The sequence below is a fragment of the Stigmatopora nigra genome, chromosome 13 (assembly GCF_051989575.1).
Source record: "Stigmatopora nigra isolate UIUO_SnigA chromosome 13, RoL_Snig_1.1, whole genome shotgun sequence".
In the NCBI taxonomy this organism is placed as follows: Eukaryota; Metazoa; Chordata; class Actinopteri; order Syngnathiformes; family Syngnathidae; genus Stigmatopora; species Stigmatopora nigra.
Window position 1 is genome coordinate 4,724,386 of NC_135520.1, and position 17,381 is coordinate 4,741,766.

A 17,381-nucleotide genomic window follows, 5' to 3' on the forward strand; every position below is an offset into this window, starting at 1 on the left:
GATGTTACAACACACACTGATTACCACATTTGACACTTAACGCCTGCTCCGTGTTGTTTACCATTTTTCTTCCCTCTGGGTGCAAGTAATTAAGATTTCCTGCCTATACCCTTCTTCTATGTTACTGGACCAACAGTCATTGCCATGATCCAAAGTGAGACCGGTGGCTTCACATAAATAAGCCGAGAGCTGCCCTAGCATATGAGTCACAGAGCCAGTCTAGCCTTTTAAAAGTCACTAGGCTCACACAGACTAATAATAAGACATTTTCCTTGTACGCAGTCCTGCAACAGTGAGGTTGCAATTGTTTGTGCACTTATCGTCCCAAGGCACAATTTTCGGAATCCCTAGTTTTGCTTCCAACTGTGTCCACTCTAATGGCACAACACACAGTAGGCTGCCATTCATTAGGAGAACAACTTTGTGGTTAATACGCAGTGTGATTCATGTGATTGTAAGCTTCTGTTCTATTCAAATTGGTTCAGCTCATTATAAAGCCACCGTTGGTGCATCTTGGCGTATGTCCAATTCCAATAAGGATGTATACACAATATGTTCCTGCAGCCTTATAACAACAGTTTGGAGGAAAGGTTTCACTGAGTCTCCTGGCACGCAATCAGCACGGCTCCTCTTCCTGTCAACACAATACTGTATTACCCACAACCTAGACCACTTCAGGCATTCCCTCACTTCTTTTCATCTCTTCCCTCGGAGTTGGCTTTATAGGCAGTAGTCCAGCAGGGGTAATTTCTGCTCTCACTCCAGGGAAATTACTTTCTGTTGTTGGAGAAGAGGCATTTTTCAAACTGCTTTATCAAGCGCTTCGACGCCAATAACGAATGGCATTTGAATGCCGGCGAGAAACATACAGCCTCTATATACAGAAAGCATCCAAGTGGTGATTTCAAACATGGCACATCATCTTAAGAGTCAGTCTACTGCATGGGTGCATTCAGGCTGTTCTGTTTATCTAGGTTTACATGTATCCATGTTGAGCATTCTTCCATGCAGGAATGAGCTGAGAATTGAGCACCTATGATATATAAGTATAGTGTACGCGGTCTTCATGTGTGTGTAAGCACGCATTATCCCTTCATCCATGTCGCGCTTGGACTGATGAATAATTTCTGCACTATGTTCTGTTGTGGCACGTCTGGTGCAGCCTGACTGCACCACAAAGCTCCGCATTTGTATTCAATGCACATCAAGCTAATTCACTGACCTAAAAGTACCAAATCCCAAAATAGGCATACCTTAAATAAAATGCAGTTGAGAAATGATGCCAAATATATTCTTTCCCAGGAAAGATGAGCCGAAATGTCAGCTTCTTTTAGGAGCAATGCTGATGTGGTGACCTCTATGCACTGCGGTTAAAAGGTTGAGTGGCAGAGAGTCGCAGGGGGTATCGGACGACAGTGAGGCAGAGGAAGGACCATTTTAAAAGATCATTGCTGTTTTAGGGGCGGTAAGTGCATCAAGTACACATTAAGGACTCCATGACTTATGGACGTCATTCAAACTAAAATTCTGTAGCACAGGGTCAAGTTTCTTGGAACCCTGTTCACATCTGACTGTTATATTTGGGTATAGCCATTTAATAATTGCATAAAAAATGTCTAAACATTGACAAAGACAAAAAAATCACTTGGAAATCTGCTTTCTACTATATTTCCAATATGTATATTTAGGAGTCCTATGTGCAAAGATTTGATTCTTTGAATTTGACCACAATTGGCCACATTATGTCATTATCTATTTTTGTCAACAGCATTCCTGTTTTCTCAAAACGATATTCTGCACTACATCTCACATTCAAACAGACTCTTGTCGGCCTATATTGTAGTGAATTCCTATCATCAGTAGTGACAGTGAATATTAGAATACATTTTGGTAGCCTTAGTTGCATAGTCCTTTGCTGCACAGATCAAGCCTGGAGCAACTGTCTGCCCTCACTGCCAGGCAAGCACATTAAAATGCATTCACCGGCCCCAACAATAAGTACACCGGCACAATCTGATAAGCTGTATTTGTGAAGCTGGCTTTAAAAAGTCAATTATGTTCAGTTAAGAAATGCAATTTTTTTTTTTCTCTAAGGAAACACCTTTTGCTGTGGTCCTAGTTTTATAAATGCCTTGAATCATTTTTGCGGATTGATTCAAATAGTGTAAAGAAAATATCTGAAATATTTGCTTTCTCTCTTAGCACTTTAATTAAACAGTAAAAGAAATGCAACCCCTTTGCTTAATAAGGAAACAAAACATTTAGAACAACTGTCAGTAGGCTAAATGCTTAAAATTCTCGTATTATTATGTTTATCAATATTTTTGACAAAGACGCATTCTGTGACTCCTCCTCCTGGAAGTGTTTGCTACTAGCATACAGAATGTTATGTTTGGATTTTAAAATATATCACACAGAGTTCCCCTTACGCATCCCTTTGTCATCAAATCCTGTAATCACAGAAACTGAGTTTTGCAGCAACCAGTCACTGTTGGACTTGTTGTCAACTTCTCAATTGAAAAACTGCAGTGCCTTTACATACTACCACTCCGATGATGCGAAAACAAGAAGACACCATACTGTACTATCACTGTCTTCAGTGTGTCTACGAGGCTTTATCAAGATTCTATTAGAACCCCCCCCAAAAAAAAAAACAAGGATGGGCACTTGATTTAGACAGCAACCACATTTCCAGTAGAATGATAAAAACATTACGGCAAAGAGAAGTCATCAGGAAAGGTGTACTCACAGTTCTGAGGAACTGAATCTCATCTTCTCCTTCTCCTCCTTCAGCCATGGCTGCAAGTGAGCCCGCTCAGGCGCTGGCTCTTCTTTTCTTGTCGATGTGAGCATACAGCTAATCCACGGTCATTCAGCGGCGTGACTGCCGGTCAAACCCCGGCGCACAAGCCTCCTTCACGGGTGGCCCCTGGGGAGGAAGAGGAGGAGGTGTTGGAAGGGCGGAAGGAGGAGAAAGGCGGAGAGCGTGAAGAGGGGATGCTGATGCTGCTTATGATGCTGATGCTGTTGCTGGCTGAAATAAGGAGAAGCAGACACACATCTGTTTGTAAATGCCAGGATATGATGGCACATTCAAGACACAACATTAAGAATATGTGTTATTTCTTTTACCCTCAGATCGTTCCTTCTCGAAAAAGCAGTCAAATTGGTCCTTGGAGCCAAGCTCAGGCGTGCAACATGTCGAGATAGCCAAGGATGTGTGAGGGAACAGGATACACTGATCTCAGTAAAAAAAGCAAGAACGCTCTTAAAGGTTGCCCTGAAACTAGATCAACTAGGGAGAATCGTTGTAGCCCAACGAAATCTTTGATTTTTAACAAAGGCAATTGCTGTATTTGTAGGAGCTGATACTGTATTATATTTGTCGTGAGGGGAAAACTGTTGTACGCGCTCATAGACTGGGCGTCTAGTTTGGAAATCCGATGCTGCCCCTCTGCGTCAAAAATGTTTCCTACAAATTTACTTATGCGGACTTTTGGCCATTGTAGGGGTTAATATACAGTACTACTAGGCTAAAAGTATACTATGATCTAATTGTTTTAAGTAGTTCTAATGGATCTCACGACAACGTGGTCATCATCCGTGATACTGAAATGTTTTTAATTAGTTTTGTTTAACTGGTATTATCATCATGGTGGGGCCATGGATGCTAATATTTTTCTTTTGTTTTGTTTCTCGATTCATTATTTTTTATGTACATTAGATGGAATTAGAGTTTAAGCACAAAGATAAAGCGTGTGGGCTTGTGGATCTTGTAAAAAAATTAAAATGATGAGATCATGATCTTTAGATCGGTAAAAGATATGGCGCCATATCTTTTAAATTGGGAATTAAAGACTTTAAATCGTGAGATATCATTCACTTACCAAGGTCTTGATATATGGGGAAAAAATTGATATTGACAATAATCTAATCTATTCATTGCAACATCACTTCCAGTGCAGTAGATGACGCCCTTCTATTAGTCTACTGATTCCAACTCGATGAGTTGACGGTAGGAATCATTTAGTTTCCGGATCTTTCTATATTAAGCTGTAAACATCAGCTTTTGAAAACAATGCATAACTCAAAATTATCTTTTTTCCGCGAGAATTGACCATGCTGGTGTTGTGCGCGTTCCGGAAATGACGCGCTGACGTTGAACGGTCACGTTCCTAAACAAAACATGCAAGCGTTATGATTAAATGTCTGAGCGAAGAAGTTAGGGTGAAAATTCGCTCTGGCGTTGCCGTCCCATCTCTTCAACAATGCGTGGAAGAGCTCGTCCTCAACAGCCTCGATGCCGGTGCGACGTGTGTGTGCGTCCGGGTGGATCTGGACGCGTTCAGGTTCCAGGTGATTGATAACGGCTTCGGAATGAGCACCGAGGACATGGCGTGCGTGGGGAACAGATACCACACCAGCAAATGTCACTCACTGGACGATCTGCATGAGCTCAGGTACTACGGTTTCAGGGGTGAAGCCATAGCAAGTATAGTTGCATTAGCCACACTTGTAGAAATCTCATCCCGGGCCAGAAACACAGATAAGACCCTTGTGAAAATGTTCAAACATGGTAAAGAAATTGATGTGTTTGAAAATGACATTTCCCGACCCACTACTGGAACTACAGTCATCATTTGTAATTTCTTCCACAATATGCCCGTGCGCAGGAAGAGGGTGGACATTGTCCTGGAAAGTGAGAGAATCAGACATCGGGTAGAGGCTGTGTCTCTAATGCACCCCTCTGTGTCTTTCACCTTGAAGAATGATTGTACTGGAGCCATGATGGTGCAGCTCCCAAAAGTCAGCGACACGTACCACAGGTTTGTTCAGATCCATGGCCTGGCTCGAGCTCGGAAATTGGGACAGATCCAGCACACACGTGCCCCGTTTGAGGTGATGGGTTACCTTGGCAGAGAGGGTCATTACAATACCAGCTTGCAGTTTCTGTATGTGAATGGTAGACTACTTTTAAGGACGCGCATACACACACTGCTGAATACGCTTCTACGCAAACTCGGTAGTCCACCTCAGAAAAACAACAGCCCGGAAAAACAGTCAGGTACAAGAAGCCCCTCACATAAACGAACCCAAGACCTTTATGGAATATATGTCATTAATATTAAATGTTCCTATTCGGAGTATGATATTAGTCTCGAGCCTGCCAAAACCCTAATGGAGTTCAAAGACTGGGACGGTGTTTTGCTTTGCGTAGAGGAGGCTGTAAAAGCTTTTCTGTGCAAGGAGAAATTGCTGCTCTCCCAAGATGACCTGCAAAATGCATCCCCAAGGTTGTTTAAAGTCGAAAATGTGGCAAAAGAAGACACCGGCTTGGACCATAGTGTCCATACCACCTCCATGTGTGCATCGCTATCCGTTCATCGTGAACATAAGACTCGCATACTATCTGATGTGCTTGAAACTGAAAATGATGGACACGTTGATCAGACTAAGCTGAACCCTGTCAACGACGTTGCAGAAAAGACAGAATCCGGATTCAATCAAAGTGTGGAGATTGAAAAAAAGATCGGGTTATCAAAAACAACAACTCTTGTTCCACAGGATGTGGAAGAAGAAAAAAACACTTCCAGAAAGATTCGTGTCAACTTTCCATTCATTCATAAATGTCTGCAGGATTCACAACACAATAGAAGGAAACAATTTCATCAGCATCATTCAAAACGCAAAATCTCCCTTATCTCCCAAAATGGTGTATTACCTCTCAAAACTCACAGAAGCGTTTCTCACAACAACCCCTCCAAGGTTTCCAAAGTAGTAGCTTTAGAGTCTGGGTCACTTGACAAGTTTAAAAGAATGTATGGAAAATCTGTTGAAACAAATGTTGCCTCATTGGAGAACCACAATAATGGTAAACTATTTCAAGGAAACTTTTTAGAATCTACCCAGAATACTCTTCTTTCCCAGAACCAGGAAATAAAAAGTAATATCAAAGAGACCAATGAGGAGAGACAACAGGATCCCCATTGTGTAGCTAATGACTTGGGGTACACAAAGATAAAACACACATCAGTCAAACCATCCTTAGCAGGCAAACTCAACCGCCTGAAACAAAACACAATCACAGACAAAACACTTGGCTGTGCTTCTGGAGATAATTCTAGTCCCATTAGTAATGAATGCTTTCAAGAAAACATAAACAATGCCACTGGAACTACTACTAATACTTGTGAGGGGACAACCACATCGACAGATTGGCTCCATCGCTTTGATACCGAAACGGGAAAAACAGCCTACATCAACAAAGTAACTGGCCTCAGCAAATATGAGGAACCACCAAAGGAAGAAAAGGTGGTCTGCTGCACGTCTGATATCACAAACATGGCCATTAGTGTTGTCTCTGAAACAGGTGAGTCATTAGCAGTCTTTGGACTAAATAATATCATTATCAATAAGGTAGATAGCTGTAATAGAGTACAAAATAAAGTCTTCCTGATCAAATCACAGGTCATTTCAAAGAAGAATTGAATTGAAGATTTTTATTGTGGATATAGAAATATAATGAGATTTAAAGCTTCACCACAAAGTGTTTCCACATTTTTACTGTACACTGCATGATATTACTCTGTTATTGGATTAATGTATTCTACTGTAGGGATGGAGTCCAGGTGCTACCCCTTCCAAGCAGATCTAGTGCTGCCTTTTTTGCCTAAAGACAGAGGAGAAAGATTGCTTAGTGCAGGGATAGATAACACAGGTACCAAAGGAACTGAGAGAAGTATCAATATTCACAAGTTGTTCAACTGTAACTGTGCCTTTTAGGTTTAGTTTTTTGTTGTTTTTGTTTCCAGAAGACAATGTGGAGACCTTTAACTCAATCTCATCTTTGTACTCAAAGTGGAACAACCCAGTGTTTGTGCGTCCTCCAGAGGTAAATTAATTTGACAAATGTTGAAATCTGCTGTTCAAATTCAGACTTGCATTTACAAATTTGGTGTCATGTGATAAAAGGTGGCTGTAGACATTTCAAGTGGGCAAGCTGATGGGTTGGCCGTTAAGATTCACAACATCCTGTATCCGTACCGCTTCTCCAAGGACATGATACACTCTATGAAGGTAAAGGCTCACTCAGGGATTTCCTTGACTCTGCGGCATATTCCTCTCTGAGGTTAAATTCACTGAGGTGGTTAAAAAGCTCCTCGCTGGCAAAGCTCCAGGGTGGATTTTATTTTATTTTATTTTTTGCAGGTAATCAATCAAGTTGACAACAAGTTTCTTGCCTGCCTTATCAATACAACTGATGATGTGAACACTGAAGGTATGATGGATGATTTTAGTGAGGATAAGCGGTATGGAAAATGAATGGATATTGAATGCATTTAAATTTCAGGTCATCTTATAGTACTATTGGACCAACACGCTGCACATGAGAGAGTACGTCTTGAAAATCTAATAGCAGGTACACAACGTAAATACTAAGAATGTTACAGTCCTCACTAGTTAAAAGAGATTTTCATTCAAAGCACTGTGCATCCTTCCAGATTCCTTTGAAGACGATCCAAACACACCCGGCGAGAAACGTCTGTGTTCATCCTGTATTTCACCACCACTACACATCTGTGTCACTGAAGAGGAAATAAGGATGATCAGGTGAATATTTTTACAAGTTTGAAACAACATTATGGATGCACTTTATTAACTAGCACAATGCAGTACTCACAGCGCTGGGCAATATGGCCTTAGAATAAAATCTCCAATAGTTTTTTTTTTTTTTTTTAACCCCCATAATCCTTTTCAAACACAATGCAAGAGTTATTATTTTTCCTGCACGCTGACTCACAAAAGAAACACTTATTTCCATAGACACAAAATCAGGAATATTTTATCTGGCTCACTTACATCAATCAGGGAGACTCAACTCAGGATGTCTCAATATCTCTGTTCAAATATTTTGTGGTAAATCCCACTCAATGTCCGGTGCAATTGACTGTGTGGATACTACTGGACTCCTTTCTCATCATGCACAAAACATCACACTTAATATGGCAACCACCTTCCTCAGTTGGTAACACTGATCACTTCTGTGAGATAGCTCAAGTATATGTTAAATGTTAAAAACATCCCAAAGTATGCCGCCGTAACATGTTACACCCCTTATGGCCATTTTGACTTAATATTTAACAAGCATCTTGATGTGTCCTCAACCAGGTCTTATCAGATTGATTTGCAGAAGTTGGGCCTAGAAGTGACGCTCTCAGCGAGTCAGGATAATCAAGTGCTCGTATATAAAGTGCCCGTTTGTTTTGCGGAAAAAGAAAGTACAGAGCTTCGGCGGAAGAGACCATCTGTAATCAAACGTCTTGTTGAGGTAGGTGTATGATGCTACATGCTGGTGTTGAAAATAATATTGAATGTGACCGACTTTGACCATTTATTTATTTTTTTGTCATTTCCTATCTGCAATCATATGTCAGGACTACCTTCAAGAGGAGATGGAGGTAAGAGTGAAATGGAAATATTGAAAATGTATATTTTGGAACATATTTCTTCATCTGTTTTTGGAATTATGAAAAACAAGCTGGAAGAGAAGCAAACCTTCAACTTTCTGTTTTAAAAATGCATTTTTGTGTGTGTCTGTGTGTTACTTAGTTACTTCGCTCTACTGGTACAGTAAAGGGAACTATCCCCCTCACAGTGCTGAAAGTCCTCGCCTCACTAGCATGCCATGGTAAGTGCTGAAAACAGCTCCACATTATCACTATCATCATCTTCCTTTGACCCTGATGGTCCGACTTGAAATGCTTTACACATTCCAACAGGCGCCATCAAATTTAACGACCCCCTGAATCGTGAAGAGTGCCACAGTTTGGTGGCGTCTTTATCAACCTGCCAGTTGCCCTTCCAGTGTGCCCACGGCCGACCGTCCATTGCACCGCTTGTCGACGTCCTCCATTTAGATCCCAAACAGAAGGTATTGCACTACAGAGGTTTTTGTCAAAATTGCCCTGCTCGGTAGTTTGATGGTGACGAACATTTTTTGTCTTTGCAGGAGCCTATGAAACCGAACCTCAGAAAGTTAAGAAGTATGTACAGAGCTTGGGTACTGTATGGAAATAGGTAGTGTAATGCATACCAACCACATAAATTATTTGCTTATTCCTTTAAAAATAAATTATTCTTTCATTTAACTGATTTTCTGAACTGTATTCATGTGCACACTCCTGTTCAGCTCTCCCAAACATGCAGTCAATCCTGTACAGGAAAATGTTCCTCGCTCCCTCACTCAGAGGCAAGGCTTGTAATAATATTGCAAAATAGTAGATTATACTGCCCAAAGATACATAAAAAGAAAATACTGATATATGTATTCTGCCTTTTGTACTCAGGTGGTCTGCCAAACTTTGTTTTTTTAATGACTTTAAAAATGTAGTGATTCATAGAGACTTCCAATAATCAAGCATGTTTTTTGTTCCTGGTGCAGTTGAGCATCACAATGTGCATCAAAATAATGAATGAATATAAAAAAAAAAACTTAGACCCTCCTTACCAAAAGAAAGTGAAAATGACTGCTATAAAATGGAAATTAGCAGTCTGTCCTTGTGGAGGAGGAAGAGGAGACTGGCATGTCGCCTGTCCTGCAGTCACGTGCTTCCTTCGCCCTCACGTTTTTCCTTCACCTACCGGGTACACAGCATCTGATGATGTCTCCTTTATGTTTCATTCATAACAACAGAACACCCAGCGTCATTTCATTGTCACATTCCATCTTAACGTGTCCTGCAAACAAAATGAAATATAATAAAAACAACGCATCCAATGACATGGCTGAGGAATTGCACGGTCACGTGTGTATTAATAACTCACAAGATGCCTTGCCACCCGAAACAAGCTGATTTTATTAAGCATCAATTGGGCTGTATTTGATACCGTTGCTACCAGCAATCATAGGCACATAATAAAGAAATCAAGATAAGCCTCTGACGCCCTCCCAAAAAAATGAAAGCCTTGTTTTGCTGTCAGACGGACGCCCCCGCCCATCGAACAATGGTACAGCCCTAGTTCATTCATAAAATTGTAGCAGGGCTCTAAAGGAGGGGCGAACATCCAGCGCGTCCAGTTACCAGGTAGACTTCTACCTGGACGACTGATCATCAGTAGGCCATCACTGAGGTTTGTTTCCTCCCTCTTCTATTTGTTTATACTTTTTGAAGTCCGCCGTTTTTGCCTATCTTCGATATGCTTCGCAACGAGATGACTCCAGACGTGGAGGCAGCGTCTCCCACCTGCCGGGCCAACTCTCCCACTGGGACAAGGTGCCAGGAGACAGTCGAGGAATCGAACTCACTTTCATCCACGTCATCTGCCTTTTCGTCGACCGTCAATGCAAAGGTATGTTTTTTTATTTTTATTTTTTAGTAAAATCACGCATTCACCGTTAAGTCCTCATCCATAAATGAAACACAAATATCGTCGTTGCATTTTGGACGCATCTATATTTTTGGAGGTTGGAGCGCTGCGTGAGACGCTTTTTGCTTATTTATTTGTTTTTTGTTTGTTTGCTTGATTGATTGTTTCTGGGGAGGTTTTGTGCGCGTGTGCGTGTCGATGCAGAGGTTCATTGAGAAAAATAAATCCCATTCAGGAGACTCCACAGCATTTCTGCGTCAGAGCTGACGTCACCAGCAATGATAAAGTCAAATATTGATCGGGGAGAAAGCTATTTCTGTTTGGTTACATGTCAAGGAACGGTCGGTCCTTCCGCAGTGAATGAAATCTATGAAAATATCATTAATACATTTCATTATTGAGCATTGTAATTTGGATTTTTCCCCCAACCATCACCGCAACCTCCCTTTACCCAGTATCCAATCTCTTTCCATTCACAGTGTATTCAACATAGAACTTCAAATTGTAATCATTAAATATTTCAATACATTTTTTTCTCCACCCTCAGGATATCTGCAAAGACACTGCATTTGTTCCGACCGTCACCGCAATCTCCTCTAGCCCAGATTTCCAGTGGATGGTCCAGCCTACAATCATTACATCTGTCTCCCCGTCTCCGGGTTGCGAGCGAACCAATGAGGCGCAAAGCTCTCGCCAGGCAACACCCATAAGAGAGAGCAGGAATAAGGGGAAGAATGCGGCGCGGAAGGCAAAAGCAGAGCAGGTATTGGGTCAACTCTCAGCATGCAATGCACATTTCCACAGTGAACAGCTCGCGTGCAACATTGTGCATACTCTTCGAGCCATTGCGTCTTCCTTATAGGCGTTCCATTTATATTCAGGTCACAGCATGTCTGCAACAATGGCCTATTTTTAGACACAAGGCAGTGAAACATGCTCCCTGCTGTTCTCCAGAGGATGCGTTAATTGCCAATGAAATGTATACCAGACATCTGGGGATGAGTGGGGCTGGATTGTTAGAGCTTCTCACTCACTTGTTTCTTCCACATGCCAGCTGTCTCCGGAGGAGGAGGAGAAGAAGAGGATCAGGAGGGAGAGGAATAAAATGGCCGCTGCCAAGTGTCGTAACCGACGAAGGGAACTGACGGATACGCTGCAAGCTGTAAGTAAACAAGGGACAAATTTGCTCAGCTGTCATTCTCACCCACTCATGTGTGTTTTTCCTGTGTGGATGCTGCGGTGCTGTGTCCTTTTAAAAGGAGACAGACCAGCTGGAGGAGGAAAAAGCATCCTTGGAGACAGAAATTGCCAACCTCCTCAAAGAGAAGGAGCGCCTCGAATTCATCCTGACCACGCATAAACCAGCTTGCCAAATGTCCCAGGACATGGAATCAGTGTTCCAGGAGTCCGCTGGATCCCCAGATATCCCTCCAAGTCCAGAGGAGCACAGTATCCCAGATGACAGCGTCCAAGAAGCTCCTTCGCTCCAAGAAATGGACATCCCCAATGATACGTCTACAGCCATCTCGGGGAATTCCAACATTCTGCTGTGTGCCAGCGCCGAAATCAACGTCTGCGATATGGAACCCTCGTTGGATGTCAAAGAGGGGCTTTTAGATGCAATGCTGCCTACTTTAGAGGACAAGCTTCCCACAGAGACAGCTCGATCTGTCCCAGACATCGACCTTAGTAGCTCCCTCGGTGTCTCAGACTGGGAGACTCTGTACAGGTCTGTCTCCAGCGATCTGGAGCCCCTCAGTACACCCGTGGTGACCTCCACCCCGACCTGCAGCAGCTACATGTCCGTCTTCACCTTCTCCTGTCCTGAGTTGGACTTGCTAACAGAGGGACTGGAGAGCCTTAAAGGAGGAGGAAAAGCTGAATCTGTTGACCACCTTAACTCCCCAACTCTGCTGGCCTTATAAAGGAAGGCGATGTTTCTCATTTATTTCGCTCTTTTGCAGGTTCCAGACTTCGGATAAAGAAAGTGAGCATTTTGCAGAGGCCACTGTGTTTATGCGGGGATGCTTTGAAGATAACCACATTGAAGAGAGACATAAAGCAAACAGGGTGAGGGTGATGTAGCATGGCTTTCTCTTTGATACGAGCGAGCTCTCCATTTCAAAGCATGCAGAGATGTTTTCAGATGATTTTCAAAACATATATTGTGCAGGATATCTATATCAATGTATGATCTGTTGCTAGATCTAGGATGTGGTGTGGAATTTAAATGTGACTGTATGGTTTTGTGTTTTGGTGTCAGTTCATGTATTTATTGCTACCAATAATGTAAACACAAACGCATCCGTCCATACTTACCTCAATGTCATCATCGACTGTGGTTTTTCTGATCTCGCTGTTGAGAAAGTTTTCCATGAAAACATCAGTGCTATGTACTATATATATAAATTATATATAAATATATGTATCAAGATGTAACTTATGATTTATTTTTATACCTGTCACACTTTGTTAAGGGGTGAGGAAATATAGCATTGAGTCCTAATCTATGCTGCTAAATAATATGACTAAGTGGACTAATTGGAAAGTATATAGGATAAATAATACTTTAAAGGTCAAGTTTAAAGGTCACTGATGCTGTATATTTGGGAATGGTTGTCTCTCTTTTTAGGCAACCTGACCAGCTCTGTACTTAAACTTCCCGTGACCTAGAATAGGATAAGCGGTACATACAAATGAATGGATGGATGACTGAAAATGCACCTGTGGATTGAAAAGGGATGGCAATATTTATCCTTGTGATCATTATTGACTGAAGGGGACCTAATAAATGTACAGTATTTTCAATTTACAACATTGATATGGCAAAGGCCAAAGAGTTATTTTTTTCACAGGGACCCCAAATGTTTGAGAAGACCTCTATATGTGTAAAACTTGGGCCACAAAGATGGTGGTGTACTGTAACGTCTGTAAGAATGTTATATACGTACAAAACCCAATTCCAACCAAGTTGGGATAGTGTGTAAAACGTGAATAAAAAAAAATGAAATGAAGAAGACTTGCAAATATTTTTCTTTAATTCAAATTAAATTGAATGCACTTTATAACACAACAAGTTTAGTTTGTTTGTTTTGTAAATGCTTTTAAGATGTTTTAAAACTGGAAAAAGGCCAACAAAAACTCTTTTTTTGGAGCATTCACTGCCTGTCTATGTATGTCTTGGCATCGATTGAAAAAACAAAAACACATCATTCAAATTGTATAAACAATAGCTGGTGATTAAAATTCAATAACTTCTCCGGATTGCAAATTAAATCCAATAATAGGTTTTCTTTGCTTGGAAGCAAAGACATTTATCCTTTTTGTTGTGCTACCTGGACACTTGTTGAGTAAAAAAATGCTCTGCTCTCATTTGGATTCACTCACTTTCACCAAAAGATGAAGTTACTTTTTAACATATTGGCTGCCATTGACGGTGACAGACGTCTAATCCAATTATCTAGAAATTAGACTATAATCACATAATTCAAATCTAATTGTGCATACTGTACTTTACTACAAAAATATCAGAATGATTTACTTGTGGATCTTGACTAACTGAGTTTATTTACATTTGTAATTCAGAATATGATCCTGTTGAATGGAGAAGGAGGAGTGTGACTTCTTTGCAACTCCCTTTTTTTCCCCTTTCCTTTTTTTCTCTTTTTTTTTTCTCTTCGCACTTCTTTTCCGCATTCCTGAATCCTCCCAGATTCAGTTCACGTTTTCTCGGGTTGATGCAATGGTTTCCACTTAAATAGATTTGACACACGATTCACAAGGCGACCAGAAAAAAAGGATATTTGTTCTTATTTTGCTCTTTGAAGTGCGGTGAGTGAGCATGTTGGAAAGACTAACTAAAACAAAAAGTACTATCCGAGTTTGCAGCGATAGTATTAGGGTTGCTCCAATGTTGCAGTAGTACTTCAGTCCGCCTTTATTTCTACTGTAATTTCAAATATTGCTGCTAAAAATATTCCGTTTTGATTTTAATTTTTTATTATGATTATTATTTTTTGGCGTTTATGTAGACTTGCGTCATAATGAATGTTCTTGACGTGCACTGATTATTAAAAGTGCTGTTTCGGCATTGCAACATGAAATGTGCGGCTGACCTCTTATGAAAAAACTAAAGTTGCGTAAAAGCATTGGAGGTTGATATTTCTCAGTAATGGATGTCTTTAGTTCTGCAGGGAATAAAAGCATAAGTTGTCAGACGCCATTTGTGGAGTTATTGACACCGATTCTTAGAATAAAAAATGTGCATTTGTTCCAGGAATAAAGCAAACAAACAAAACAAAACAAATCATCCCATAATCACAGAAAAGAGACTGCGAATTGATCATGTTATTTGATTATGTTATTCCCTGAGTATGGAATGGCAAAAGACAAAACCGTAAAATAGTATCAAAGTAGGTTAAGATAAGGTTTGAAGGCGAACTATTTAAAATGAAGTTTTCTTTGTGGCTGATAATTTGCGACTAAAATTCAATACCTTATCTTCATTATTATTATATTTCCAAATATGACACTTGTATGATATACTGCACTTGAACACAGATTGATAAAACCCAATATTGTAATCTTTGGTGGAAGTTTCAGGTATCCATGAGCGAATAATTGCAAACAAAATAGTGTTATTGCCAATTTTCCCAATGTGGAAATTGTTTGCACATAAACTGAGTTAGAATAATATTTTTTTCTTAATATTTCAGCCATTGTGCATCTCCCTATATAGCTGTGGTCATGCCAGGACAAATTTCAGATGCCTCTTTGACTGCAGGTTTTCTGGCCAGGCTGGGTGGGCCCTCCGGCTGGCATCCCAGCCATCATGCTGACGGAAACGCTGAAGTTTGGCGAGCTCCACGAGTTGATGATGTCGCCCTTGCAGTTCATGAGCCGTCTGGGAACGAGGCCTATTATCATCAAAACAGAGGTAATGTTTGTACAAGAACCAAAGATAGTGTTCATCAACAGTATTAAACTGTTGCCTGTGTGATGCGAGATGGTATAGACCAGGGTTCGGGAACCTTTTTGACAGAGAGAGCCATAAACAATTCATATTTTCAATTGTTATTCATTGAGAGCCATACTCAGAATTTACTAGAAGTGCAAATACATGAAAACGCGTGCAATTTTAGTCAATTCACTGCCTTTAAAGTAGAAAAAGTCTCAGAATTATGTTGACAAACGTGTTACCCTGATCCTAATCAATGGGATGCATGCAGAAAGGCACACCAAAAAACTTCATCATCCAAGTAAAAACCGAATTGTAAATTTAGAATATTAAGATCCATTAAAGTTGCATAAAGTGTTTGATCTTAGTATAATAGGCTATTGAACTGCTATTGATTCACAGTTTGTACTTAAATAAGAGAATCTGATACTTTTACTAAGAATGCATTTCCCTGCTTTGTCAGATAGGTGAAGAGGATGATAGAAGGACACGAAGACGAGAGAAAAACAAGGTGGCTGCTGCACGATGTCGAAACAAGAAAAAAGAAAGAACGGACTATCTACAAAAGGTGGGGTCTTTGTTTCCTTCCTAATTGTCTCTCATCATTTTTCTCATCTTAATCCTTATAGACATTTTCATAACTGTTGGAAATAGGAGCTGGGTTTTTTTTCTATCTGGCAAAAAAGTAATACATTACAGCTATAACTTAAAGGTTAAAAATGCCTCTTTTTTTCTCTTAACTCCCTTCCTTTCTTCTCCCGCAGGAATCCGAAAGACTAGAAATGTTAAACTCAGATTTGAAAGCCCAGATCGAGGAGTTAAAACTTGAACGCCAGCAGCTGATCCACATGCTGAACTTTCATCGACCCACATGCATCGTCCGAACTGACAGTGTCCAGACACCTGAAACTGAAGTGAAACCTTTGCCGCTGCACCATCTAGAAGCATCGAGAAGTTGCACCTAATATGGCAAAAGAGACATGGCACTAAGCTTTAAGATGGTGCTGAAGCAGCTCCAAGGCTCATATTCTACCACAAAGATGTGGTCTGGACACTGACGTGGCAGTTAAAATAGAGTTTATATTCTTCTATTCAAGTTCTTCTCTCGGCAGCCCGATGACCAAGTGGTTAGCGCGTCGGCCTCTTAGTCGTGGGGTCGATGGTTTGATCCCAGGTTGGTCCTCACACAATGGAGTTTGGATGTTCTCCTCGAGATTGTGTGGGTGTTGTTCCCATCTCCAACCGATTAAGGGTGTCCCCTGCTAATCTTGTAGTTAGCTGGGTTTGGCTCTAGCACCCTCCACAACCTCATTGGTACAGAAAATGAATGGATGAGAGTTCGCCTCTCTGTTACTTTGATGTTACCCCTCCAAACAAATACCTATACTGAGTATTGTAAGTTATACGCGGTAAAAATATTAGAACTGGAAAAGATTTTAATAATAGTTTTTGCATGCCAACAGCCAAAGTACCACGATACCTAGGAAAAGAAAGACAGCACAGCATATCACAGCACTCCAAAGATGCAATATGACATAATCCTATTAGATGTTTATGCTGCATTTCTGACTGTTTAAAATGACAACATTGCTCCGTGCATTGTTTATAAGGTCTAATATAAAAGAACAAAAACTCAACAGTATTTCAAACAGCATAATCTTGCAGTATCTCTCATTTTTTCCCCCAGCCAAGTGGTTATGTCATAGAAGGAAGCACTTGAATGGGTGTGGTTATTTTTCATTGTAATTTGAAAGAATTCATCTGTGTGTAACAAACATGCTTTGAATGGACATGGACCACCCCCCCCTCCCCTGGATTTTTTGTTTGTTTTTGTTTTTTTCCAGTTTTTGTACACAAGCATACTGATATTGTCTTCTTATTGTCACTTTCATGTACAAGTTGTTTGTATTTAATAAAGATATTTTGACAAAAATATGCAAAAGACCATTCAACCAATATATATAAAATATACTTTGTAATGCGTTCATATTTCTTTATTTTAGTAGCCACCATGAACAAAAAGGATGTTTATATCACACAAACACTCAATATATCA

The 17,381-nt window shown here is 40.5% G+C and overlaps 3 protein-coding genes and 1 pseudogene across 11 annotated transcripts in view; 3 read left to right on the top strand and 1 right to left on the bottom strand.

The window, feature by feature from the left end:
- Positions 1-3,647, bottom strand: part of LOC144206299 (ryanodine receptor 3-like) — a 63,739-nt gene extending 60,092 nt beyond the window's left edge. For all 7 annotated transcript variants that reach the window (XM_077731205.1, XM_077731202.1, XM_077731204.1 and 4 more), the window contains exons 1-2: positions 3,133-3,647; positions 2,750-3,034 (exon numbers count right to left, since the gene is read on the bottom strand). In XM_077731205.1, the coding sequence (XP_077587331.1) occupies positions 2,750-2,797 (48 nt within the window). In that variant the 5' untranslated portion in view covers positions 2,798-3,034; positions 3,133-3,647. The remainder of the gene's footprint in view (positions 1-2,749; positions 3,035-3,132) is intronic.
- Positions 3,648-4,025: 378 nt separating this feature from the next.
- mlh3 (mutL homolog 3 (E. coli)) lies at positions 4,026-9,778 on the top strand. The gene is made up of 12 exons (XM_077731207.1): positions 4,026-6,370; positions 6,617-6,718; positions 6,813-6,892; positions 6,973-7,077; positions 7,210-7,279; positions 7,352-7,420; positions 7,503-7,611; positions 8,170-8,329; positions 8,436-8,459; positions 8,611-8,689; positions 8,781-8,932; positions 9,011-9,778. Exons 1-12 carry the CDS (start codon positions 4,198-4,200, stop codon positions 9,080-9,082), a joined length of 3,195 nt encoding a protein of 1,064 aa, XP_077587333.1. The 5' UTR covers positions 4,026-4,197; the 3' UTR covers positions 9,083-9,778.
- Positions 9,779-10,014: 236 nt separating this feature from the next.
- LOC144206302 (protein c-Fos-like) lies at positions 10,015-13,395 on the top strand. 2 transcript variants are annotated; one of them, XM_077731208.1, is made up of 5 exons: positions 10,015-10,131; positions 10,173-10,350; positions 10,916-11,131; positions 11,423-11,530; positions 11,628-13,395. In XM_077731208.1, the coding sequence occupies exons 2-5, from the start codon at positions 10,198-10,200 to the stop codon at positions 12,291-12,293; spliced, it is 1,143 nt and encodes a 380-aa protein (XP_077587334.1). In that variant the 5' UTR covers positions 10,015-10,131; positions 10,173-10,197; the 3' UTR covers positions 12,294-13,395. The 2 variants fall into 2 exon arrangements, with proteins under 2 accessions (XP_077587334.1, XP_077587335.1); XM_077731209.1 differs by having other exon boundaries at positions 10,071-10,085.
- Positions 13,396-15,114: 1,719 nt separating this feature from the next.
- LOC144206433 (jun dimerization protein 2-like) lies at positions 15,115-17,249 on the top strand (annotated as a pseudogene). The gene is made up of 3 exons (XR_013328355.1): positions 15,115-15,304; positions 15,789-15,893; positions 16,090-17,249. The product of XR_013328355.1 is annotated as a jun dimerization protein 2-like (transcript).
- The last annotated feature ends 132 nt before the right edge of the window (positions 17,250-17,381 follow it).

Bases quoted from the DNA above. Each gene is read 5' to 3' on its own strand.
- mlh3 (XM_077731207.1), top strand. From the start codon at position 4,198: ATGATTAAATGTCTGAGCGAAGAAGTTAGGGTGAAAATTCGCTCTGGC. The intron at 7,280-7,351 runs GTATGATGGATG...TTTAAATTTCAG, and splicing joins TGATGATGTGAACACTGAAG to GTCATCTTATAGTACTATTG. The intron at 8,933-9,010 runs GTATTGCACTAC...TTGTCTTTGCAG, and splicing joins ATTTAGATCCCAAACAGAAG to GAGCCTATGAAACCGAACCT.
- LOC144206302 (XM_077731208.1), top strand. From the start codon at position 10,198: ATGCTTCGCAACGAGATGACTCCAGACGTGGAGGCAGCGTCTCCCACC. The intron at 10,351-10,915 runs GTATGTTTTTTT...CTCCACCCTCAG, and splicing joins CGTCGACCGTCAATGCAAAG to GATATCTGCAAAGACACTGC. The intron at 11,531-11,627 runs GTAAGTAAACAA...TCCTTTTAAAAG, and splicing joins TGACGGATACGCTGCAAGCT to GAGACAGACCAGCTGGAGGA.